Source organism: Gobius niger (assembly GCF_951799975.1).
Source record: "Gobius niger genome assembly, chromosome: 4".
NCBI classification, from domain to species: Eukaryota; Metazoa; Chordata; class Actinopteri; order Gobiiformes; family Gobiidae; genus Gobius; species Gobius niger.
Genome location: NC_136855.1, coordinates 33,313,600 through 33,341,188, shown reverse-complemented (window position 1 = coordinate 33,341,188; position 27,589 = coordinate 33,313,600). Strand labels below are relative to the sequence as shown.

The following is a 27,589-nucleotide window of genomic DNA, read 5'->3' as shown; positions in this document are numbered from 1 at the left end:
ATTATATGTGGCCCACAACACTGCATTTTGTCCCAAGACCCAAAATGAGTTTGACACCCCTGCTCTGTGTGCTTTGGTGATCCCTGCTAGCCACAGCTCCTTACGGGTTGCCTCACCAGCATTAAAGCTTGGGTCAAATGCAGAGGACAAATTAAAAATAGAGGACAGTAAAGCACACCTTAGCCTTAGTCTTACATGCAGCAAGAGGTTAAGTGTGCGGTGAGGGAGGTGGCCTAAAGAGCTCAACAGCCGCATGAATGGCTACAGTAAATCAGCACAAACAAACGGAGTGATGGAGTCTGGGCCTGGCAGGAGGCTGGAGGATGGCAGTGCCAGCTCACAGATCTGGAAGAGTTATGAGGAGAGGTTTGCACACAGAGCTAGTACTGTGGGGGTGAGTGAAAACAGTGAGTGATGTTCTGGACGCCCCTGATTCTCCGCGGCAAAGCCTTGAGAGTCCCTGTTACCACGGGCAACGCCTCTATTCACATGGGCTTCTGAAGCATGTGCTCTTCTCAAAACACTGTAAAAAAGGGGCCCTGTTTTGTGCCCGGACAAAGAGAGGGATGCCTTCTGCTGACTTTATGAAACTGCTGTGGAGATCGCTGAAGGAAAGAGAGCAACCAAGGACAACTCTGCTTCTCAATATTGTAAATCACTAACACTAAAATGATATGTTTATATAAAAAAAAGGTCAGTGTTTCTTGTGTGGTCATTTCGATAGAGAGGCTCTCTGGTAAACGGTGGGATTACACAGTTATCAGCGGTGTTTACCCGGGGCTGTGATTTCTGAGAGTGACTGGGTGCGACGTGTCTCACCAGTTTGTAGTCCTTGTGCAGTTTGCTGTACTGGAACATGTTGCAGAGGACGGTGGAGGCCGCCCGGGCCGCTTTCAAACTCCCACCGCTAAACAGAACACAATGAGAGGTGAACAAAAAAGACAAAAAAGCAATAGACAACAAGCAGGAAATTCCACAGCGATGACTATCTGCCCAAAAATCCTTGACAGTGTCCAGCAGAGGAGCAAAAGGTTACAAATTAGTCTCAACATTAGGCACAATGTGACAGGCAACACATAAACAGGAAACAGGGGTGATTTGAGGACATGAACTAATTAGGTCTGTGCAGTGCAAAGCTAAACTCTTGAAAAACACTGTAAATTCCGTCATTCCTTCTCAAAAACTAAAAAAACATCGTCTCACCTGTGTTTTTAAAATCACCTTCATTGGTCAGAAACTATTTTAGAGTGCAAATTGGCTTCACTACCAAGTACATCTTTTTAATGGATGGTATGCAGATACATTTATTCAATTCTAAACTTTAATACTAATAGTATGCCAATAGTATATAGTGTCGCTGTCTGCTTCAAAAATGCATTTACTTTATAGAGTTTTCCACTATGTTAAAATGGTAGATGCATTTTGAATCAGTCACGAATATCTGACTAATCTTTATTAAGGATGTGCCGTTCACAAAACTGGTATCAGACATAAACCAGGAAAAAAAAAAAAAAATACAGAATCGGGTATCGGTTCCAAATATCTGATACTGAATCAATTCCTGTTTGGGCTCTCACCATTTAAAGACAAAACTGCTGCCAACTTAAAGAGAATATGGATACTCTTCATTTGAAAGCTCTTAAAAACGTTTTTTTATATTGCGAAACTAGACACTCTGATACACATTATGTGAGATTTTGGTAGCTCTGTGATTAACAGAAGTGAAATAAATGACCATGAAAAACTTGTGAAAAGTCTAGATCTGGACATTTCATATATATTATTACATATGACAGGGGAGGAGAGAGTTGGAGAGAGGAGTTAATCAGAAAGGCGAGTGTTGCATAAACCCCCGTTATCTCTGTTTCTACAAAAAAATCAGTGATTTTGATCAAAACTAGCCTCTGTTTGGCTTACAGTTCTCAGGAACCGATGCATAGCTATAACGTAGAATACACTGTGGTGCTACAAATATCAAAAAAATGGTCTGGATTGTTGGCACTCTACACCTAAATCCCCCAAAAAAGCGTGGCACTCAATGTGTTAAATGTTGAATTCAGTTTGCACTCCACAAACATATTCTTAATTGCCGTAGAACACTGCCGCAGTTAACAGCAGTGCTAATGCTAGCAATAGCATTAATCAATGCAGGCTGAGTCACAGACTATGCCTGTGTCCACATGAAATAAAATAGTATTGGCCACTGCTGAAGGTCTCAGTGTTTGTATTTTAGTTTATGAAATGCTGCAACATAATTACTGATATAACATATTTGTAATGCACAAGTTGTTTAATGATCAGAACACTTAATGTTGTAAAAATGTGTGAATACACTACTTTAAGCAAATGTAGCTTTTCCTAACCAACAAAACTAAAGATAGTGACCAGGATGTGTGTAGAGATGTCTGACCTGTTGTCATGGGTGTTCTTGATGCCCATCAGTTTGGGCAGACCGTTGAAGTAGGAGATGTCCCGGGCTGCCAGGGAGCTGCCACTGACCAGGTGATTGAGCGCTCCGCAGATGTTGACCACCGCCTCACTGGAGGGGGACTTCTGCAGGCCGTCAGACGGCAGCTTGGACACCAGCACGTTCACCATGTTTTTGGCTGCAATGGGACACGACATGTGGACGTTTTGTTAAACAATGCTGTCGTCAAATTGTGGTAAATGGAGAAATCTCAGCTGTCTTAGCTAAACAAGTGGAGTAAACTTCGGCCAATGATGCATTAGAGAGAACACAATAGCGTTTCAAAATCCTGATGGGAATATCAATTTCACTTCTGGGTAAATCTGCTGTGTCAGGAAAGCAGAAATGTGACAAAGACAAAACAGAAAAGCGGTAACATAATGCAGCTGAAGATTCTAGCTCAACAAAAGCAACAAAAGTGTGGTTTCTATAGATGTCGGCAAGTCAAAATGAATTATTCTAATTTAATTTAATGCTTAAATACTTTATTTTTAATGCCACATTACATTTAATGTAAACAAAATCTAGGATGAGGAGGACATTTTGATATTCAAAACCAAACTGGACACGACGGGAAACTTACAGTATGAGCAAAAGATTGTGTATAATTTCATTCAAAGTTGCAGCTGAATTAGTTAAAGACCATAGTTTTTGTATTTTTGATGAATGTATGCAGTACTGTTGAGTAATGTCATTGGGTGTGTTCTGTCTCTAAGGAAAAATTATATTTTCTACAAAAATTTGATTTAAAGGGACTATACAGAGTTTAAAAATGTTAAAATTATGTATTTTCCTCCCCCGACATGTTCCAATAATGTCCTCAGGTGTAGAATGAGCTCAGACCTGTTCATTCGGTTCCGAATTGCCGTCATGCACGAGCTTAATATAGAAGGTGCAGTTACACGTAGTGGCAGCAGTGAGTATAAAATGGCTAACTTGAATCTAGCCCCTTTAATGCCTGTTTGAATCCAAATGAATGCTTTTGGATTCCAATTTAATGGCCTTCATTTTGGCATAATTCATTTAATGACCTTTAATGGCCGTGGAAACCCTGAAAAGCAAGAAGATGCTAAGTGGTGGTGTATGTTGTAGCTTAATTATGGTTTTTGAGACTTGTGATCGGATAGAAATGCGCTCATCTTTAAGTGGATCTCAGTGTCTCACCCAGGTGGTCCTTGTTGGAGGCGTGTCGTGCCAGATTTCGGAGCAGACCAGTGAGCGGCTTCAGCTCTGCGTCATTGTTGGTGTCCAGAAGGTCCAGCAGAATGGGCAGCATCCTCTCCTGCTCCAGCACCACGCAGCTCACCACAGCGGGCCACTGGAAAACACAAAAATATAACCGCTTTTGTCACTTTACTGTCTATTAAATTAAGTCTACAGAGCAATGAAATAAAGCTTTGATCACTGGGCCACTGTCCTACCCGTGAGTCTCCTGCTGTGATGTTTTGAAGAGCTCCGAGTGCCGCCTCACGACTAGTAGAGCTGCAGTCATTATTCAGTAGCACTTGCTTGTACACCCCAACGATCTTCGGGTGCCATAACCACTCGGCTCCCCTGGGCTGCCGGGACACCTCGGACAGAACGGTCAGGTTCTGGTTTTGCTGCTGCGGGGTAGAGTCACCAAATAGTGACAACGATACAGTTACAAGTGCTTGAAAATGTCACAGCAATATCAAAATGTCACATCTTCTTTACTGTCTGTGTGTTGTGCATGTGAGCTTTTATAAGTGTGATATGGGCTTGTCGCTGTGGGGTTGACGGTTCAATGACTGTCCACGCTCGCCATTGAGATGTGTAATGCGAGTCCGTTACGTCTCTGAAACCGATCCTCCCTGTGGACTGGAGAATAGTTCTCGAGTTTCTGATTGCTTGGATGCTTATTATGAGCTGCATCAGGGGTAGACTGGAACAAGTTTCACTTCATCCAACACTGACAAAGGATAGAACTCATCAGAAAGCTCATACCAGCCTGGTAATGATTCAAAAAGTGCTGAAACCTAATTGCTAATACATTCATCTCTAGGAACCCCAGTCAAATTCAATACCTTTTTAAGACTTCTTTTAAGACCTTTAAAAACTTTAAGGCCTCACAGCATCTTCGAGCGGCTTCAACAAAGGTTTAAAATTCTTCAACTTCTAGCCAGGAACCGGCAAACTTCCACTTTCCCTATTTAGACTGATTTGTTTAGGAGTAATTTCACGGAATGGTGGACACTGGGGAGCACACAACTTTAAGCAGGCTACGTCACACCCCACACAGCAACAGCGAATATAGAGGGGAAAAAAGTAACTAATTATAACATTTATATAATTTCACAATCAATCAACAACGCAAAAACAAAAAATAATACTTCAGAAAATCCCTTGTTCTTTGAAAAGTATTTAGGTCCAATCTTCTGTCTGGCGCAACAATAGCATTGCTCAAGAAAAAGTTGGTATCAACAGTAGCCCTTAGGCAACGCTAACTACAACGAGCGCTTGCTGCTTCGTCTTCACTCTCCGCCTCTTTACATTAACATCGTGTGCAGCCTCGCGCATCTTTTTGAACGCTCGCAGGAGAAACCACAGACTATTTCTCCCACTGTCAGTTAAACACTGTCCATCTCCCGAATATATCTGTGGTCCCGCTCTAAGACCAGTATAAGAGCGCAGGGTAGGCTCTAAGCCGCAGAAACGTTATCAAAATACCAGCACATGAGCCCCACACCTCCCACACCCACAGTAGCAGAAAATATTCCAGTCTAGCCCGATGCTAACATGAAGCATCAAGTTAGCATTCTCTGTTATTTATGTATTTATGGGCTGTTGAACCACTTTGCTCCTCTCCATGTCTGTATCTTTATTTAGTAGAAAACTATATCAATAATTCAACATTTGTAGTAGTTTTTGAATAATTAGAGAAAGTTTAGATTTTTCTATAGATACAAACGGCATCTCTGGAATCGCCCATATATGGTCATGTTTGAAAACAGTTAAGAGGGAAAACAATTTGGACAATTTCTCTAATTATTCAAAAACTACTTTAACTTTAACTTTAATTAATAAATAACAGAGAATGCTAACTTGATGCTTCATGTTAGCATCGGTCTAATACTAACGGTTAGCTAGCGCTAGCTACAACTGCCGTTTTTTCACCTCTACTGAACAATCTGCTGTGACAAAATATCCATATGATTTCCATCCATCCGATTTACACTTGACTTTATTTATGTGTGATAAATAAGTTCATATTCCACCAGAAAATGGCTAAAAGAGGGAAAATTGTGTTTCTCTGAAGATTCTATTTTCCCCCTCGGCGAAGCCCCGCCCCCTTCTGTGACGAGATGCCGTCTGTATCCATAGGAGTCTGTCCAGCCCCTGTCCAGGCCACTTACTGCAACCCCCCTCCTGTCTGCACAAAAGTCTTATCTACAGCCTGCGATTAAAAACACAAAATCAGGCCCTTAGTGTTTTCCAATTAAAACAATTTCATAAAACAACTCACAAAAGCTGCAACAAAATATCCATTAAATTTAACAGTGAGACCAAAACAAGATCACATTCTAGATCTGGCCACTTGAAAATAAGACATAAACTGTAAAATCAACCGCACTCTGAGGCCCAGGAATGAATAGCCCTAATCCTTATCAGTGTTTCACAGTCAGTGGTTACACGAACTGGACAAAACCCTCATCTGTCCCTGGTGGCAAAGGCAGGAGGTCTCTAAACCTGGGAACCTAAACCGTACGTCTAAACTGCTGTTGTGAGTGCGCTTTGAGTTTCCTATGTAAACGTTGCAACACTTAAACTATTTGGAAGCGTTCCAGCGGACCCTCCTGTTTCCTGACCTTTTTTTTCTGACCTGGTTTTTCCCTTTGTCTAAATCAGGTTAGTCGTAATGTGATGTCAGAGCAGCCTTAAACCTCCTGGGAATAAGAACTTACTGGGGCTCGGAGTCAGACACAAAGTTTTATCATAGTATCTACACTTTCTGCAACAATCTCGCAAAGTAAAAACATAAATTCAATAATCTTTAGGGAAATGTATGCTCAGATGCTTCAAGCCACACACGTTTTCATGGTTTTCTTTTTTTACCTTTGTGTTTTTTCGGTTGTACAGGGTGAAGCATCCAATTGGTTCGATTTCTTTGTTCGCGGACGATCTCCTTGGTCCTTCCAGACGAAGCTGCACTGAAGGAGGGAGCTCTGTATACAGCTGATAGGACAGATTCCTCAGAACGCACAGGCAATTCTCCAACCCCTGGAAGTCGAGAAATCATTGCCCAATACAATACAACAAGTAGCATGTTTCAAAATGCATTAGACTTTTTTTTTTTCCTCTAACACAGCGGTACGGCAAGTGATCACACTGTTATCATAAGAGGCTGATGTTTATCCAGCTTCTCCATCTGGCGAAAGGTTTACCCACATGTGCGCAAAGTATTTTGGGGTGTGTTGCTTGTTGACAGGGCTCTAACTGAAGTCAAATGTGCCAGACCACGATGAGAGAGGAAGAATGCGAGCTGGCTTCGCAACCGTCAAATTTTATCAGTGACTTGTGTCATTTGTGGCTTTGGAGCTAAATGTTTTGCTATCTGCGCCGTGAACTGCTTTTCTGTCTTCACAAACAACTTACTGTGGGCTTGGCAGGTATTCATAGCACTATATTATGTTATGTTGAAAAGTTTTGGGAAGTTTTGAAGCTGGTTAAAGTCAAGACAAAATATGGACCTTATACAGGTGCTCGTCATGTAATTAGAATATCATGAAAAAGTTCATTTATTTCTGTAATTCATCTTAAAATGTGAAACCAATATATGATATACAGTCATTACATGCAAAGTGACACATGTCAAGCCTTTGTTTGTTATAATGTTGATGATTATGACTTACAGTCCATTTTCAAAATATCATAAATTTTATGAGATTGTTAACTTTACAAGCTGAGCCAAAATTCTAGCAAATAAAGGCTATACCTCACTGTGCATGTAATGAGTCTACACTGGAAAAAAGGAAATCTTATCTTAGACCAAAATTACTTAAAAGTGCTTGAAATAAGACTTTTAATGCTGCTTTTGATACAGTTTTGACTCTTGAATAACTAATGAATAGATAAATGCACTTTTTCGTGATATTTTAATTATATGACGAGCACCTGTATATATGGACCATACTTATTGTAGACAATTTGAGCAGTTGTGTGCAGTTTGAAGTTTTCGATTGCCTGTGGCAAACATGAGCATCACAGAGCAATAGAGCGCCAGATAGCAGGTGAGAGTATTTATTCATTAGGGCTGGGACAAAACATCGTTTTGCAATATATCGCAATACTTCTATGTTGTGATATGTGCGTAACTATATATCACAGTACTTTTAATGCATTCAAAAATACACCTTTTTTGACTTAAAGGGACTAGACTAGATGGAATTTTTCCTTTTTATACTCGCTACTGCCATCTCAGGTCTTACGCATAACTGCAGTTTCTATATTTAGCTCTTGCATGACGGCACTTTGGACCCGAATTAACACCTTTTTGAGTGACAGTGTAGGATTTTAGAGGCAGTTGTGGTGAACAGGTCTGAGCTCATTCTACACATTAGGACATGGCTGGAGCGTGTAGGGGGAGGAAAATACACAATTTAACATTTTTAAACTCTGTCTAGTCCCTTTGTTGTCTGCGTCGTACATTGGTGTATGAATGACAGTGTGAATGGGTGACTGGTCCTTACTGTAAATCGCTTCGGGCCTGATAAAGGTAGTAAAGCGCTATAAAAGTTGAGTCCATTTACCATTTTAAAGATAATTTAGTTAAATCCAGATTTGGTGCTGATTGGCAGCAAAAGTCTTTAAAATGCCTCTGCCATTTGCACTTTTCAAAAAATGTTTTAATCAATATCAGACTGATTTATGTTTAATTTATACATTTTGGAAACTCAACTTGCACTTTCTTATTTAATACATTCGGGGTAAAATATTGCAGTTTGTTATGATGAAAAATGATAAATGTGATACTTGTGCATTGGAGTATATTGTATCGCAAACGTATCGTATCGGGCCCTCAGTATCGTGATACATATTGGGTTGCGACAAAGGGTATTGTCCCAGCCCTATTAGCTATACAGGTCACATGAGGGTCAATGTCTCATTTGCATAAGAAACTTTAGTTTTGACCTGAGTAGTGGACAACTAAAGGTCTACAAGAAACTTAAAAATATTGCATTTGGGTGTTTTTAATTACTTCTATTATCATTGCCCCATTATGACCTTTTAAACTCCTGAGTAGGAATTCCAACAACTGGTAAATTTGCAGGTCAGAAATAGGACAATCTGACCTCTGAGGACAGTACAGTAAGTCTTCAAAAAGGTGCCTTCAGATGGGCTTCTCAGTGATGGAATTGGACGATCTTTTGAATGGTAAAAATGGCACCATTCATAGAGACTGTGAGCGAGAAAGCCGTCTCTTTGTACTGGCAGCAGCATCACGCCTCAGTACAGTGAGACAATGTAGATATAGAGGATGACTGTGAGGTAATCAGGTGTTACCTTGTCATCCGCCCGCGCCTCTTGCTGAACGTATGACACCAGAGAGTCGACGAGACCGCGCATCTCTCTCATCATCTGCCTCGTCCTCTCGTTAACAGAGCTCAGGTTCCTGCGCGGCAAAGGTTAGACTTTTGTAATAACAGCACTGTCACTGGAGACACGTACTCTGGCTGTTCTAAAACGTGTCTTTTCAACTCAGTAGCGTTGTCAAGCAGAAGAAAATCTCTCTTCTCTATAATTGTGGTTCTGAGTTGCCACACTAAAACACAGCAGGACTAAAGTTTGCAGTGCTGAAAGTTGAAAGTAGAAGTTGAAAACGTATACAAACAATGAGATCATGATGCATCATGTTTAGCCTGTCACACTGCAGACAAATGGTCACAATGTGAGTTAGTTGTGGGAAAGTCTACATCAGGGACCTTTCTTTCCAAGAAGCTCGCCAGAAACTTTCTCTAGTTCAACATACATTTGATGTGTCACATTTTAGATGCATTTTCTTTTTCTTCTGAATATTCTGAACACAATCTGGAGACATTTGGGTAAACAGAGTACAGACATTAAAGGGATATTTCAGGATTTTTGACATAGGGCCTCATTTCCTAATTATCCAGAGTGTTGCTGATTTCTGGAGATATTTTTTTGTAATTCATGCAGTTCTTATATTTGAAGAGTTAAGTGGCGCTAGGCTAGTGCAAGGCTAGTGCATTTCTATGGTATCAGCTAGCCATTTAACCATTTTGCATTTAAAATAAGTTATATTTGAGCAGCATCCGCTTCGTTGTTGTATAAGCTACGCAGCGGCGGAGTGATCTGCTAGAAAATAGTCCCTCAAAATTCGATCATTCATGTGATGCAAGGTCAGTTATATTCCAAAAATTATTTTACACAGACATTTATATGGTTAGTCTGGCGTTATAAGTGATTTGCCTCAGATGCACTGTGACTGTTTTTAATGCAGGCTAGCTGATACCATAGAAATGCGCTAGCCTAGCGCCACGAAACTCTTCAAATATAAGAACTGCATGAATTACAAAAAAAAATATCTCCAGAAACCAGTAACACTCTGGATAACTAGGAAATGAGGCCCTATGTCAAAAATCCTGAAATATCCCTTTAAGAGGAAGCTTAAGAAAACTGAAGAATAATCATGTAAATCCTCCTAAATCGCGTAGTTCCACAAGTGTCTTCAAAGCATAAGTAGTTCTTTCACACTTTTGTTTCATAAACGTAGCTCACGGGGAAAAAAGGTTGGAGACTCCTGGTCTATACTGATTAATTGCTCTTTAGTGCACATTTTATCAACACATGAACTCTTGATAGAACACTGAAAATACTCAATACAAGAGAGAAACTTCTCAATGAAACCAATTGAAACCATTCAAATTGCAAACTGTAATTTTGATCCAGCCTTTTTTCAGACCCACTACAGTGGAAGTTTGACTGGCCAGGCAATTATCAGGTAACAATATCCATTCCTCATGGGTTTACAGACATGCACCTTACAAATGTGCCCAGTAGTCAACAGTTATTGTATTATAACAATCGGTACAATCTGTGCCATTACCGTAAACACCCAGTTGTATTATAGAAGATGTCTCTTTCAGACGGACTGAGTGGGATACTGCTGCACAACGGGATCATTACTTTCTCTGTCAGCTCCGATAAGGCTTCTTTGGACAGCTTTTCCTTAAGGTTATCTCGAGACGAAAGGTTCCACAGGACACCTGCGGACAGAATGGTGTTATCGATCGCATTCGGACACATTTGTCAATAAAACAGATTGCGTTCAAAGCACAGTATAACATTCTAGTTTAAAATCGAGGCGAAGAAATTAATCATGAACTGAAATATTGCAGATCATTTTGACTTGGTTTATGATTCATATTTGTCAACATCAATCCAGGCCACTCCTGTTATTACCGGTGATATTTTTCCGCAGCTCCTCATCTGGTTCTCCTAATATACTGACGAGGCGTGCGACTCCCCCCGCCTCTATCAGCGCCGCCTTGTTGTCCGAATTCTCGTAGATGACGTTTCGTGTGGCGCCGGTTGCGAAGCGCTGCACTTCCTGGTTGTCGCTGGAGAACAGCTTCACCAGAGCTGGAATGCCGTGTAAAGTTCGGACCTGAAGCGGGAATCCGACAGGTCAAAGTATTTACCCGGAGAACGTCAATCAGCCTTCAGCGCAGAAATGCAGAAGTGTCTCCTTACCTGGATTTTGGCCTCGCTGCTATGGTAACACTGATGTTGGATATAGGCCGCTCCTAAAACTTGTAACGCGCTGTCAGGCTCGGAGATGTATTTGACAGCCGTGACCATGTCCAAACCTTGAAGCCTACACACACAGAAAAAAATACAAGTGATTTACAGCATTAGCAGATGAATGCTACTCTTTCATATCCAAAAAGTCACATTTCAAAGTGCTCGGGAAGTGTTTTTAGTTCTATGACAAAGGTGCTCTTGTACTTGCACTTGAAAGAGAAAGAAAAAACAGAGTATTTTTCCCTCACCACCCATGCTCTTTTTGCATTTTCTCTAAAATGCTTTTATTTCAGGGGCCCATCCATTAAAGGGGCTAGACGCCAGTTAGCCATTTTATACTCACTACTGCCACCTCAGGTCATATGTGTAACTGCACATTCTATATTAAGCTTGTGCATGACGGCAATTTGGACCTGAAGTAACACCGTTTTTAGTGACAGTGCAGGATTTTAGAGGCAGCCATTCTACACATTAGGACATTGCTGGAACATGTAGGGGGAGGAAAATACTTAATTTTAACATTTTTAAACTCTGTATAGGCCCTTTAAAAGTCTTAAAAAATATTGTGTGCTGGGTGTTTCTTTATCCCACGCTTAGAGGCCAAAAAAAAGCTTTTCTACAGGAAGTGAAGTGGCCGTGTTTTAAGGGAAACATTCAGCAAGTGTAGTGGCCAGGAGGCAAACTCACAACACTGAGACTGGCACAGTGTCCAGCATATGTACTGCAGCTTTTACATTATAAAGCAACAGTATAATGTCAAGGAAGAGGACATTAGTAAGGGCTCAGTTTGATCAGAGACCATTTTTCAAACTCTCTCTATCCTAAAGTAAATGGGAAACCAATACTTCCATTAAAATGGTGTCACGCCATTTTGAAATGCTGGCTACAGTTAACTGGCTGGAGAAATCAGATAACTGGAGAAGTCAGATAACTCAATACTGATCTGATGCGCTCCAGAAACAGATTTTTGGTCTGCATGTAACTGTAGCCAGGGTTAAAAAGAAATGTTGTTGATTTTGATTAAATACCACCTTAAGTTCACATAGGATAGGAATCACCTAATTTACTGACATCATTAGAGTTTCTATACGTGCCTTTCATGTTGGTTGAAAGTTCAAAATTTCCTCGATTCTTAACTCAACAAGCTTCAAGGTCCTCGGGTAATTACTAGTTCTGTGTTAATTGAAATGATGGTGGGGTCTAATGAGGGCAACACTGATTAAAAACGTCTTTAACCGTCCATTTGCATGCCATACTCTATCTTTATTTATAACAATATGCCTCCAAACCATTATTCTGATGCAAACGCTGTTCTTTATCCATTTGAAAAGCATAAAAGACAAAGCAAACTACAGTGTTACAAACCTGAGAAAGACACAACCTGGCAACGTTAGACAAGCTTCATTAAGGCTCTTCGGAAAAGTTTGGATGCGTCTGGTGCAAAGTTTAGATCAAAAATGGATTAAAAGAGAAAGCCTACTGCTGTTTAATGAAAAGAGCGAATCCCAGAGACATAGTAAATGGTCTCCACTTATATAGCACTTTTCTAATTCTTCATTAGGTTTCCTTTACAGCAAGGAACCAGTCACCCATTCACGCTCGTATTCATACAGCAAAGTACGCAGACATAACACAAAAACAAACTCACCCTCCTAAAGGATCGTTGCTGTGTATAGATGCTCCGTCCAGCACGTCCACTCCCTTCCCCACGCTCTTCACGCTGCGCACTGAGGACGCCCGTTTCATGCCCTGGTACTGTCCCATCCCAAACCCGTGGTTGGATCTGGACACTTGCTGCTGCTGCTGCCACTGCGCCCCTCCCCAGCCGTCCCCCGCCATGGGCAGCCCGCCCCTGCCGATGCTCATCCAGCCCTCGTGTCCAAACCCGGAGTTGTGCTGGTAGTTCTGCTGCCTGTTGGCGATGCGGCTGATTGTGCGGTGAGAAGGGCCTTTGTAAATGTATTGGTACGGTACTTCTTCGTCCTGCCACTGCCCTCTGCCCTGCGCCAGTGTCCCGCTGAGGCTGCGCCTGAGGCTGCCCGGCGGTGGCGCGGGGAGGGGGTGGGTGCTGTTTTCTGGAGTGGGTAAAACGGTAAGCGGGAATATCTCCTGATCGGCCTGACAGAAGGACTTGGAGCGGCTGGTTCTGGTTCGGGACTGTGTGGCCTGGTAGCTGCTGTGATGGACCGAGTTTGTCCCGGCGTGGTTCGATCTGGAGCCGTTTTCCACAGCGGAGCGTGATGAGAACCCGGAGTGCAGAGGGGCAGTGGCGACCTGCAAGAGCACAGGAGTTTAATAACGGTGGAGTTGCTTACCTTTAATACACTGCCTGACCAGAGAAAGCTCACACGTTTTTTAGCTTTGATTACAGCACGCATTCACTGTGGCATTGTTTCAATAAGATTCTGCAATGTCAAAAGATCCAGTGTTATGTGAGCTCGTTGAATCCTGGGTTTGTCATCTTGGAATATGCCCGTGCCATCAGGTGAGAAGAAATAACCTGGGCATTCTGGGTGTTCAGGTCGTCAGCAGATCTCATTCTTTGGGCATCGAGTTGCTGAACCTCGACCTGACCTGCAGCAACGCCAGATCAGAACATACATCCATCCATCCATCCATCCATCCATCCATGCATCCATCCATCCATCAATCCGCGACTCTACTCTGAGCTCCTCTCGGGTAACTGAGCTCCTCACCCAATCTCGAAGGGTGCGCCCAGCAACCCTGCGAAGGAAACTCATTTCGGCCGCTTGTATTGTATTTTGTCCTTTCGGTCATTACCCAAATCTCATGACCATAGGTGAGGGTGGGAACTTAGATCGATCGGTAAATCGAGAGCTTTGCCCCCCGACTCAGCTCCCTCTTCACCACGACAGACCGATACAGCGACCGCATCACTGCTGACGCCGCACCGATCCGTCTGTCGATCTCACGCTCCATCCGTCCCTCACTCGTGAACAAGACCCCGAGATACTTGAACTCCTCCACTTGAGGCAAGGACTCCCCACCGACCTGAAGAGGGGAAGCCACCTTTTCCGGCGTCAAATCTAGGTGGACACTTTTTCTGGTCAGGCAGTGTATTTGAATTAAGACACAACAATTTTTTTGGGGGAAAAATAAACAATACTGAGATCCCAAGGAGATTCAATTGTTGTATATTTGCAGAGAACATCACCCAAACATTTGCCACCTTTGCAATTTGCTCATTCCGGCTATTAAAAATTGTGCTTTTGATTTGCGATAAATCTTAAAAACACACATTAAACTCCATGTCAGAATGTTCCTGACTGACCCCACTGAGACATTTTGGCCGCTCCTACGTCGTATAAAAGCACAAACTCTCTTTCATTTGGGTTTGGTTCTTGTAAAAGCCGGGTAGGCCACAACACCAGAGCCTTCTGTGTCTTTTCACATTGTTCTTAGTTTCAAATCACCAAGCTTCCATTTTCCTTTGAGCAACTCCAAGACAATTAGACCTGGACTTACAGGAAGGAAATATTTTCATACACAATACTCGCCTGCTTCTACTGCATGGGCGTCCTTGCTTACACTCAACAAGGTGATGAGTGAATGTAGACATGCTTTAATACCTTCTCCGAGACTTTTAGATTGAAACAAGTCATTTATACATGTAGTCATATAAAAACAGTGTGCTTACTGCCATCACTCTGCTGGGCGTATGTATCATCGACCGGGAACTAAAGCCATGGTTCGTTGAGTAACCCCTGGCTGTGTGGAAGTTGTAGTCTAGAGAGGGGGAAAAAAATACACAGTAAATTAGTATTACTGCAGTGAATGCGCATTTCAACATAAACAAACTTAAGGCGGGTCAAGAGGCAAGTCACACACATGAGGTCTTTCCTTACGAGAGGGAAGGAAGAGGGGAGGCACAGGGGAGCGGCGCCTGAGGAAGGGAGCTGGGCTGCATGCCTAAACGTAAGCATCACAGGGTCAGGGAGCTCCACCACAATACTATGTACCGGACAAAGACATACCATAGTACGGTGCCTCTATCACACTGGTAACGGACAGTGTAGGAACTGAACTCCTTGCGAAACTGAAACTGTTTTCTTCGCGATTAGTTCTTTATCTTTTGAAATCAATCAAGATGTAGCTGACTGTGCATTCTTTAGACAAGTCTGGGATCAATAAGAGATTTGAAACAGACTGAAAAATGAACTGCTGAGCTAAACTAAAACAAGAATCACATGCGTTTCACAACATGTTTCGTAGAGGTCCTTTCAGTAGACATTTTGTTGTTTGCATAGGATATTGTAATGCATAAACAAACATTTGTGAACATTGTAAACATTTGTGCAGCCCTTGTTGTAAGCGTTGTGTGTAGAGTTTGTCTATTCTTAAAACAGTTATCCACTTTTCCGCTCCTTTTGTGACTTATTGTTGACATGTTTAGTTAAAAATGTACTTTTTGACGTTCTGTACCAATAAAAGAGATCCTTAAGTATAACTCACTACTGTAAAGCATCCATAGCATGCGTTTTTACTTTGATGCTGCTAAGATTTACTGCCAGCATGGAAGAAAGTAGGGTAGCTGTCTCCTCTGATCGTGAACTCGCTGCGTAGGAGTCTGCACAGAGTTTATCAGCGTGCACCCTCCTTCCACCTCCAGCCCAGACTCTGGCAAATTCACAGACTTCTACGTATATCACGGTGCCTGCCGCATTCTTTAGCCCTATATGTGTCTCTGTAGTTCACATGGTGTCAATAAATCAGAAGGCTAAAGTCTGGGAGCGACACGAAACTCCAAAGAAACGGAGAGAATTGCAGAAGTGGCAGAATCCGTAATAATATGAGAGCAATTCCATCCAAACCTCTGCCTAAAGTGTGTTTGCAATTAAGTTTTTTATCACAGTAATTAAGACCATCTTCCAGCAGGCGGCTCCTCCGCTGTGGCTTCTGCAAATGAAGGAGCAGTGACAGACGGTCTCAGAAGGCTCCAATTTCACATTTCAGGCCATTATTTGGTCAAAAAGATCAAGCCAAGCCAATGATGGATGGACTCTTGTGGATTCAGTTTCATTGCAAACTTCACATAGTAACTGAACTGTTTGTGTGTAAAATAAAGCTCATAATGCGCTGTATTCAGAGAGACAGTAAGAATTGGACGCCTGAGCACTGGCATTTTAGGGCTGCATGACTTAATCACCAAGTTATCGTTATGACAACAGGAGGTGGCACAATCTCTTAAGATGGACAATATCATCAGCAAGATATATTGAAATTGTAGTTTGAAAGATATGCAAATTTACAAAATCGAGTATATTTCCAAAAGAGGTCAACCAATATATCAGCCGACCGATACATCAGGGCAATATTTGGGGATTTTACAACATTGGCTATCGGCCGATCTAGCGCCGATAAAAGCCTCTGATGAAGTTGCCAAGTATTTATGTTTTTACAACATTATAGACCATAGACTGTATGTAAATAGACAGCTCCTCATCACTCCTCCCCGTTTACCACAATGACCACGTTCGAGGGGGAAATCAGGGTGGATTTACAGACTCCTCTTCTGTAGCTCTGACGAACCATGTTCCTAAAAAGCGCATATGGGCGGGATCTTCACTGTAGACTCCGCCCTTGTGTGACGTGAAGTTTGCGCAGCTCCAATGCTAACAGTCCGGCCCTCATTAGTGCGAGATTTCTAAAATGTTTCTTACGAAAACCAGCCTGGTGTCTTTTATTGAAACTAACCCAGCGTTATCACAGGAGGAATATCTAGCTGTAGAAAGTTCCCAAAAATTGGGCTCCAGGCTCTAAAGTTGTTTTTAACGTGTCTACGGTTCAATGCATTCCAATGGGGGACTAGCGGCTATATGGAGGTACTACAGCAATGGCGGCCTCTAGTGTCGTCGTCAAAGCAGAGGAGCCAGCGGCCATTGTTATAGACCAAACATTTGGAAAAATCGGTCAAAATATCGGCCGAGCATGTTGGCATCGGCCGATAAAAATCCTTAAACGGCCTAATCTTCAGTGTCAAGAAACCAGCAAAAACGTTGCAAAAACTGCAGCTAAAAAGAAAATATGAATGTGTGTGTGTCTGTCAGAAAGATCTATTAAGTGTTTTGTTTTTGCACTTTTTGTAGTTAGCTCAATAATCTTTTTGAGCAACAATCTGAATTTACATGTTTACTAGCATCGGGAAAGTCCCATAAAATACAGAGACATTTATGATTGTCAATATCGGCCACCTTTAACAATATCCAAAAACACAAAAAAGCCATAGCACATTGCAAAATCACTTCCATCGGACAGAGATTTGGATTTGTTGTTGAACCTAAAACAAAATAGCAACTTTAAAATGTGCCAAAATTCAGTTTCAGTCACAATTCCCCAAATTTAGTTCCATTTCAGTCTTGTTTTGGACCTGATTCTGGTCTTGTTGTGGCACATTGTGATAAAGTACTCGTAAAATAGTGCAATAATTGTTATCACAATATACAAAACAGTTAATGAGTGCCATCTTTTTCTCATATTGTACATTCCCAACTTAAAGCATGTAGGAATTGGTGAAAGCAATTCAGCCCTGATTTCTGAGCATACAACACTAAAACACATTTACGCAAGAAATGATTTGTAGAAGAGGAAATTTGAACACTGAAATGAATAGAATGATTCAAGAGAAGCTCATTAAAAACACAGCCCAATGTCCATGTGTTGGTTTATACCTGAATAAGTTAATCAGTTGTAAAGGTTAACTATGTCCGCACGTCGGATGAAAGCTGGCGTCTAAAATAGCCTCTGATAACATAAGAGGACATAGGAAAGGAATGCGCCACACACCAGACTGGTAAACTGAGTAAGCTGAGTAGTGTTTTTCTTCTGTCTAAGCATTATGAAGAAAAATCTGTACGAAACGGCTTAACATGAGACATCCGACATTCTTTGTAAGTCCCCGTGCTTTGTTTAGCTTACTCTTTCATTTCGAATACCTGTAACAATATATCCTCATAATCCAATTCACAACAAAGAGCAAGCACAGCGCTTTCGACCGCAGCTCAGTGTACGTGATGAAGGTACTGCTTTTGTAATTCAATTGGGCGGGTTATGAGTGAGCATCAAATAAGAATCAAAGGTCAGTGGAGCTGTTTAGCAAACGTCCTTTTGCAACCTCTTTGTTCCCTCTCTCAAATTAGCAAATTGCTCCTTTTTTTTTGCTCTTTAGTAAATGGCATAAACCCAAAGATCGGACATGACGCTCGTTGACGTGGCAAACATGGCAGCCATCTTGTGACTGGCCGGTGATGGCTAAAGTTATTAGCAAGTCAATTAAAATGTTTTTCGTTGATAAAATGTCAGAATCATTTTTGATTTGTTGTATCGCTGGTAAGTCTCGGTATCTCAGGTCACACATTGTTACTGTTGTTTCGTAGTCTGAGTACTATTTTGCACCATTCATTCTATAGCTATGTATTGTCTCATGTTAACTAGCTAAATATTGATCAAATTCTGTCTATTTTCTTCTTTCAGCCAGTGCTCATACATAACGCCAATTATACAGTCCTGTAATATACGTAGTATTAAATGGTATACATATTAAGTAGTATACATGTTTACAAGAGGAAAATCTATGTAAAATGTAGCACGTAGAAATAAGCTCAGTCAGTATTTAGAAAAAAGTCATGAAATTAGCAGATTTTCTTTTTTTTTTTAAAGATATAAAAAAATAGTGGTGTTTCCAATGGGGTTTACATTGCACATGGTTTGAAAGGCCAGTCACAATATGGCTGCCAGATTTGCCAATGTGGTACTATTAGGGCCAGGACAAAATATCGGATTAGATTTGGATTGCAATACTTTGTGCTGCAGTACCAAGTATCGATACTTTTCAAGTATCGCAATACTTTCAATACTTGTGTTTGGAGGCATTTTTATCCTGCACAGCACTTTGTTACATTTTGTGTTAATGCACTTTTCTATCTTAACACTTCAATAACTGTCAAATGGCATTGGGTTTATAAAGTTTAGACACATGACTGTTTTCTTTTTATACATTTTATGGTAAACATATTACAAATCACAATTACTTATTGTATCGCAACACGTATTGGATCGGCCCCTGAGTATCGCGATATGTATCGGATCGTGACAAAAGTGGATCGTCCCAGCCCTAGGTACTGTGGCGAAGTCCTATCAAGAGTTTTATTAAAGATCTTTGGCATACACCCCTAAAACATGTTAACCACTTGCTAAGTTGCTAATGTTTTTGTCTCCTTCATCATGTGGAAAAACACAAAAAATCTGTGTATATTTACTTTACAAATATTCAGAATGGCAGATAGTGGGTTGGTTTTGGCCTGGGATGATTGACATCAACTATTTCTCTCATGAGTTTTTGAACTTTTACTCTTTCTAGACAACATCCGGCCTCCGACTGGGCCACTCAGCTTGGTTTGTTTTCATAATTGGCCGAAGTCGCTGTAGTAAGGAGGAGGGCGCTGTCCTTCCTGTGTTCGCTTCTTTTGGACGGACTAAAAGCCAGGTCAACAAACCCCTGGGATGAAACAAATGAGAGATGACAAGCGTTCCACAGGCCAAAATAATCACTACTGCTTCCTCAGGCTACTGATCACGACTGGACACCTGCACACGCCAGGCTGGACAGAGGGTTATTGATGTGTATTAGAGAGCCAATATTATATGTGTCTGGAAACTGCCAGTGGGACTTCATTGTTTTTGAATATAGTTGTACAAAACACCAACCAAAGGGTCTAGTCTCTCTGGGGAAGTATTGCAGAAAAGCAACAGGAAGAAGAAGAAAAAAAGCCGATAACTAGGGCAGCCAGGAACACTATATTTTTTCAGATATTTTTACCCTGATTTGGCTCATTCTGCTGTAAGTCTACACCTGATTCTACTAGAGCTCTTCTTCCACTCTCAAAGCCTGTTTGTTTGTTTGTTTGTTTGTTTGCTATCTTTCAAATAATCTATAGTTAAACATTTATTATTATAGTAAAGGTTTCAATCATAGATATATACTGTATCTAATAGGTCGACCGATGTGGTTTTTTCTGAGGCCGATGCCAATTTTGGGGGGATTTTGATTGGCCGATATGCACCACTGATATTTGTATTTTTGATATCTTCTATAATCCTGTGCATGATGCTTCTAAACATGTCAGTGTTGAAGTGTTACAGCAGGGGGCACTGAATATTCATGTTTAGTAGGTACTTCAGAGGGAGCTTGTTTGAAAGACAAAAATAAGTAGATTCCAAAACATAAAATACGTAGAATAGGTGAACAAACTGGTGACCAATTTTCACCGTGATGTTTCTCTGCTCCCCTGAGGCCTAGGTTATTAGGTTATGGGAGGGCTCATGTTAAAGCCCAGACTGACCTCTTTCCAGTGCAAGAAAGTCTATCATTTTCAGTTCCGGAGATATAGGCCAATAAAAGGCAGATGTCGGCCAATAGCCAATATACCCAAATATCGGCCAGATATATCGGCCGAACAATATATCGGCCGGGCCCTAGTTGTTGTGATACGTTCTGAATAAAGACTATGGTTAGACAAACACATTTGCGTTTCACGATACAGGTGCCTCGATACGATGCGTATTGTCAGGCACTCCATAACAACATATTACTGATACAATACATTGAGCCCGAGTTGCCAGGACGACGTGGGCTTTGGCCTTGATGTTCTGTTTGTAAAATAGGCCATAGAGTTCGGGAATGTGATGTCATATCGCTAAGCATTATGGGATTAGCAGCAATTGTAAACTAATGGAGATTAGTTAAAATATAAGTTAAAATACTGGAGTTATTGTTCACATTAAAACACTTGGACACCACAGTGAGTTAGATGTATTTACCAGCAGTAACTCAGCAGCTAACGGAGTTGGAGCTGTTCCATTGCTTTTTTTCTCCACTTTTTACTGTTTTTATCCAATGTTAGTCTATGGAAAATGTATGCTAACTGCTGCAAAGATGGCGGATCTGTCTTCCTGGACAGTAAGCCAGACGCTGTACTTCCTGTCGGCGATCGTTTACTTTCACAACTAGCAGGTCCCACACAAATAAGGAGAAGCTCAGGATCTGGTTAAGGACAACGAGTTTTTGATGGAGTCACAGCAACGTATTACAAACATCATGTTCCCTGTGAATCCAGCACCCAATGGAAACGTCAGTGGTCGTAAGGGGCGGAGCTTTTATCTTAGAGCTAAAGGCTAGTGTTAAAAAATTATAATATAACATGTAAACAAGTAAATATTATTTAAACTACTAACAGGACGATTCTTTTTTGCGCAGGCTCGTTCAAAACTTTGCGCTAGTTTTAATTTTTATTGTGCTAGCCGTGTTAGCCTCAAGACAAAAACATCCACCGTTATGAACACGGAGGTTTCCTCCAGTGAAGTCCTTACGTCTCACGTAATATTTTTTAACCTGCTCCAGCCACATCTGAACTTTTACTCGCTGTCCTTTACCAAATCTTGAGCTATTTTTTAATGGGAAGAGATAGCGGACAGGAAGGACAGCATCTGGTTTACTGTCCAGGCGGAAATCACGTGGGGTCACTGTTCATAGAGCCCATAGGCTATATTTAGCATATCTCTTGATAAAAATCTACATATTTAATGACAAAATCTCCAAGCTGCTTTATCAGTGTGAGAGAGAGGAAGGGGCAGTTCCGCATCATCGGTGGAGCACATGGTTCTGTAAACAAGCAAATACAAAGGAAATTCCAGCCAATCTGGCAAGGATTTTGGGTGTTTTTCAGATATTTTTGGGAGCGTTTGGCTGCTCAGACCTGCCAACCCTGGTGCAAAGAGGACTTTAACATTCTAAGTGTGGATCAGCACAATATGCAACATAATAATAAACTGTGTTTTAACAGTTGATTTGAGTGTGTTGCCATATGGAGTTTTTAAACTAAACACGTACAACAAGACAAGGTTATTTGAGCAAAGCTTTGTCAGGAAAAAGGAGCGATTCAAATGACAATATTCTGATGTCAGCGAGTGAGCGCATTTTGAGAGCAGAAGAGTGAGGCAAACTAAATATTTAGGATTACTCACATGCACATATGAAACAAAAAACCAACCCAAGAACAGTTTTGAGGAGGGAGGGTTGTCTCATTTATAATTAATATTTACCATAATAATAATTCAAATGCTTATGCTACATGTATTCAGATGTCAAGCAAGCAAGTTTCCACAGTGGGAAACACAGGAAGTAACCAGGAAATAACAATATTGGGGGTTCCCATAACAGCTGACTAGGAAAGACAATTATTCTAGCATTAGATACTATGGCCTTAGAGGTTTTGCTTTAAAATAAACTACCATTTGTGATAACATTTTCTCTTCAAGTTGTATAAAAAGCGCCACGACATACTTATTAGGAGCTATACATTGAAATGACATCAAACTCTGTCCATGCATCTGCTTATGCAATCATGTCCAAGGAGAACAATGAAAATCCCCCACCCAACTGCGTCACTAAACACACACTCAAGTTTGCTTCCAATGTCTTATGTGCAATTCCATTGATAAACTGTGAAAAATGTCCCTTCTCAGAACTTGCAATAATTATGTTTTGCACGTTTGAATGCTCCACCAGCTTAACATCTGCTCTACGGTTTCATCTTTCATGTAGAATGACGCTCCCTTTAACTGTTCTGCACATTGTTTCCTCTTCTTGCAACATGATCAAGATATCTCAATTCAAACCAAAACGTAGACCTGCTTTAGTTATTGTTATTCATTTTTGTTAGGTTTCGCAATTTCTGCATTCCTAGCCCACTCGTCCTTCCAAAAATGCAATGAGCGAATGACAGGAATTGCTTTAGGCACTTGAGCTTGTGTTTTGTATCTGTCAGTAAGTCCCCTGACTCTGGAGCTAATCCCCAGACCCCTTTAAACATGTGAAGTGACGTCTCGCACAATATCATAATATGTATCCATGGCTGCCACAAAACAAAAGAGGCACCATTGGAGAAATATGTTCATTTACTTTGTGTATTACGCCTTTTTTTAAATTATATAATCTGTGGAATGTTTAAAGGTGGTTGTAGCAAAAACGTCTTCAGTTATGGTATTTTGTAGTCAGCAAATCCCCATAAAAAAGTCATATTTTTCATGTCTTCAAAAGGAATTTTTTCATATAATCCAAAGCAGTTGTCCCCAAAACATTATTAGGCCATTGTTTATCTCCAAGCATTAATTTATACAAACACACTTTTAACCTATGTCCACACAAAGACAACATGCAGAATTATCTTTTAGTCCAGAATTAGTTCTGTATCCTCCATATTTTATTGTAGGGGGTTATTGTAGGGATTTTAATTTGTAGATGTAATGAAACACCTACCTTTTTCTTTCCTAATACTTTTTATTCACTTTTTGTTTCAGTCATGCTTTGTGTTTCATTCTCTGACTGATCTACCGCTTGACAAATGCACTGCAAAACACCCAAATACCCCATTATAAAGGCTAAACTTATCGAGAATGGACTATATCCAAAGGCTAAAAAGAACCATGGACTTGGATATTTGTCTTTGACCTGGGGCGACCTTGTCCCGGGTGATTTAATGCCCGCCTGTCCGCATTAACCCTTTCCTACTCACTCATCATCAGTTTGTCATAACATTATTTACAAAATGAGGATTTTTTTTTAAATTTAATTAATAATTGAGGAGCTAAACGTCTTATGCTTACATTCTTAAAATATTTGGCAAAATATAATCCGCCCTAATTTGATCACATTCTTTGAGTCAGAGCAGTTATCATGGAGATTGGCCACCTTTGCAGCTGTTAGCATACATTTCCATTGACTAACATTAGCTAAAAACAGCATAAAAAGTGGAGAAAAAAGCTGTGGAGCTGCTGAGTTACTGCTGGTAAATACATCTAACACACTGTGCTGTCCAAGTGTTTAAATGTGAACAATAACTCCAGTAATTTAACTTTTAAAATCTCCATTAGTTTACAATTGCTGCTAATCCCGTAATGCTTAGCGATATGACGTCACATTCCCGAACGCTGTGGTCAGAGCACGCGCGATAAATTTAGTTTTTTCGTGTTTTTATTGAATCCTCTCTCTTATCAATGATGCAACGAGCAACTTCTGACAAATAAAGTGTCCTACACGTTTCTACATTATTAGGTACGTATACTAACTTTTTAATTTAAGGGCGCTTTTCCATCATTTTTTACATTTAAGCTAAAAAACGTCATTTTCAATATCTTCTTTGAGATAAAACTAGCCAAACTTTCACAGCTTGGAAGTTTTGTTCCTTCTTTGCGGGAATAAGACAGTGCCCCACAAATTACATTCCTAAAATGCCAACAAGTCGTAGTATTTTGTACAATTTAGAGACAAGATTTACATTTGTGCGATGTTATAACGGGTCGTTAGCCATAAAACGTTACGCGTTGCTAGCTTACTCGGCGCGCGCACCTGTTGTTAATTAGCTTAGTTAGTACAACATTGTAATAAGCTCCGCTGCCCGTCACCGTTTCAAGAGAAAGTGGACCTGCTGCGGCTCACCTGTTGACCCCAGCGCAGAGTCGTCCAGTCGGGTCAGGGAGTTGGACTTCTTCTCGGCCAGCCGCCTCCGAACCTGCTCCTGCACCCTCTTGGCTTTGGCCGCCTGGTCTGGGCTCGGACCGTCCGACGGAACCACATAGGTGGTGCAGGAGGTTTTGGGCTGCAGGGCGGACAGAAAGCAGCCCTCCGCTACCGCTGCACTCATCCTCAGCGCACTGTCCCAAAGCAAACAGAACTTTATCCAGAGGTACAGGCTGCAGATCCCAGGGCTGATGGACTTGTGTGTATGACTGTGTGAGAGAGAGAGGGTATGTCCAGGGACAGGGAGGGGAGTGACTCGTCTGACTGTCTGTCCGCTGTGTGAAATGGAGTTCAGAGACAGAAGAGTCCGTTCGTTTGTAGGCGGGACCTCTGGCTTTGGGGCTGGGGCCAAGCGCAAATCCACCTGCTCATTGACAGGGCCAGAGCACAGGCAGCATTTCAACAGCCCACTGCACAAAGGCAAAAAACAAAGAGGCAGATTGTAAAAAGACAAAAAAAAGTGCTGAGACTTAAAAGACTTGGCTGTTTTCGATGGAAACTTGCCTTTTTTTCAGACTTGTTGAAGACTGCGCAGGCGAGTTTCCAGGAAAGCAAAAACCTACTCACAAAACAACTTACCATTAAAGTTATGTTTTCAAATACATTCAACATCAGTGACATCAAATTAGAGATTGTCAAACTTAAAATGAACACAGTAAGAGGGTAATTTAGTGTTTGCTTTGCTTTACCTTAGAACATTATTGCCGGGTGGTTTTCACCCGAACAAATACATTTATGTGATTTTCATTACGCTGCGTTTATCTGAGTGTCCTGGGTCTCTGGGCTTCAGCATTGTCTTTAACATCTTTGATGGCCTGGGTGTTTTCTTAATCCAAAACACACTTTTTCCTACAGGCACATGTTTGGGTGATTTTCACCCAGCAATAGTGATAGAAGGTAGGTTAGGGTTAGTGAATTAAATCAGGCAATCTTGCCCCTTTTCAAGGTTGACATTCAGGGCTGCCACATTTATTTTGCGACTTCAACTACAGCTTTGCTCCTGTCACAGAATTTGGTGTATCTGACCTCCCAGCAAGTGAGCAACACATAGTTATTTTGGTCAGCTGGTCATTTATACCCATTCAAAATATGACATATTTTGTTTCTCTCTCCTGCGGCTGTTTGTGCCAAGACCAGGGGTGGACCAAAAACCAAGTTTCCGTCTTCATTATTTTATTATTTAGGAATTTTTTGTTCCCAAATTCCTAATTTTCCAGTAATTTTGGAGTATTTTTATATGGTCCTCTCATGATGCTTTTCTTTCATGTTATTAGACATGACACAGTTTAATATAAAAGAACACGACTCATGTGTCATATATTGTCATGTTTTGATCGGGTGTATTATCGGGGGTAAAAAACACCCGGCGTTAGTGATGGTTTTGACTTTGAGCGATAGTGTTCTAGGGTTAAAACAAGCAGGTGGATAAGCAGCAAAGTCTATTACTTTTTCTTTCTTTCTTTTTTACTGACACAGCATCGTCTCATTTACATATCAGATTTGGGGCTCTAAAACTGTAATAAACGCCATTTCAAAAGGTATATTAGGTGCAACATGCCCACCATTAGCTACACTATCTATGCTATTTCCCAGCTTGCACTCACTATCTAGCACTTTCTAGCACTATCAAAGCACTTTACAGTAAGGAACCAGTCACCCATTCACACTCTCATTCATACGCCAATGTACACAGACACTGGAGGCAAGTAGAGTATCTTGATCTTGAGTTGACCCACTCTACCAACTGTGCCACCGTGGATCATAGTTAGTATATTGTTTTAGTTGAATGTAAAAAGATGTTGTTTGTTAAAAAAAAAAGTACCCTAATTGTGGTTTTAATTGAAAACCTCATGCAAGTCTTTTCAATGTCTTAAATAAGTCTTTCTAGTTTTTTATTATTATTATTTATTCACTGTTGACCTCTCTGTCTGACCTCTCTGTCTTTCTAGCTCATGTTTTCGAAGATGAATGAACCGTAAACAACCAACATAGAAACCAGGTACGTGCAAACTCAACATGTTGCGTCATTTATTCAAAGGAAGTACGTTGCTGAACATAAAAATAAAGTAGAACGGATGAGTGTAGCCAACGGGAGTGACTGAGAGGCGGGTGGGGTCAGTGAGAGACGAGGGTTGAGACGAGGTTTTAGATAAACAAGCAAGAGCCCAGCACAGAAGTCCCCGGGTGTGATGAGGTGAGTCCTAAGGTGCGAGGAGCTGCGGGCCAAGAATGTGCCGTCCCTTTCACTTCCAACGCAATTTAACGCTCTCCCCAATTAGGACAAACACCACCAGAAGACGTTTGAATTTAGCCGGTCACATAGTTGTTTAAACCTCTAGGAATGTGGAAATTACTTCATCGCCCTGAGCGTACATGAGAAATCTTTTGGGGGAGGTTTGGGAATCTTAGAGTGAGTGCGAAGAGGAGTAATATGTCAGGATGTGAGAGGGCCAGGGAGGGGGTTGTGTCAGAAACAGTGAGGCCATGTGGCTTTAGCGCTATGCTACCGAGAATCACTCCATGAGGGTGTGGGTGAGTGCTGGAAACACACATTATCAGTCATTATTGTAACATAAGCTGCATCATGACCCTGCGCTCTCAGCAATGGACCTGGACATCTGTGATAGAGAAGTGAAACTATTATATTCAGCTGACAATAACAAGTCAGTGAAACCAAGGACATACTCCAAATTATATTGACATAATTAAAGACCAATATGACAAGTTTATTTATCTCTCCAGAA

General features: G+C 41.1%; 1 protein-coding gene across 1 annotated transcript in view; it reads right to left on the bottom strand.

The window, feature by feature from the left end:
• pkp3b (plakophilin 3b) overlaps positions 1–25,129 on the bottom strand; it is a 34,731-nt gene extending 9,602 nt beyond the window's left edge. Inside the window, exons 1-12 of the mRNA XM_079554703.1 lie at positions 24,765–25,129; positions 14,910–14,998; positions 12,900–13,525; positions 11,201–11,324; positions 10,910–11,114; positions 10,554–10,713; positions 8,990–9,098; positions 6,542–6,706; positions 3,889–4,071; positions 3,632–3,785; positions 2,411–2,606; positions 820–907 (exon numbers count right to left, since the gene is read on the bottom strand). Of these exons, the coding sequence (XP_079410829.1) occupies positions 820–907; positions 2,411–2,606; positions 3,632–3,785; positions 3,889–4,071; positions 6,542–6,706; positions 8,990–9,098; positions 10,554–10,713; positions 10,910–11,114; positions 11,201–11,324; positions 12,900–13,525; positions 14,910–14,998; positions 24,765–24,969 (2,304 nt within the window). The 5' untranslated portion in view covers positions 24,970–25,129. The remainder of the gene's footprint in view (positions 1–819; positions 908–2,410; positions 2,607–3,631; positions 3,786–3,888; positions 4,072–6,541; positions 6,707–8,989; positions 9,099–10,553; positions 10,714–10,909; positions 11,115–11,200; positions 11,325–12,899; positions 13,526–14,909; positions 14,999–24,764) is intronic.
• Between the last annotated feature and the right edge of the window lie 2,460 nt (positions 25,130–27,589).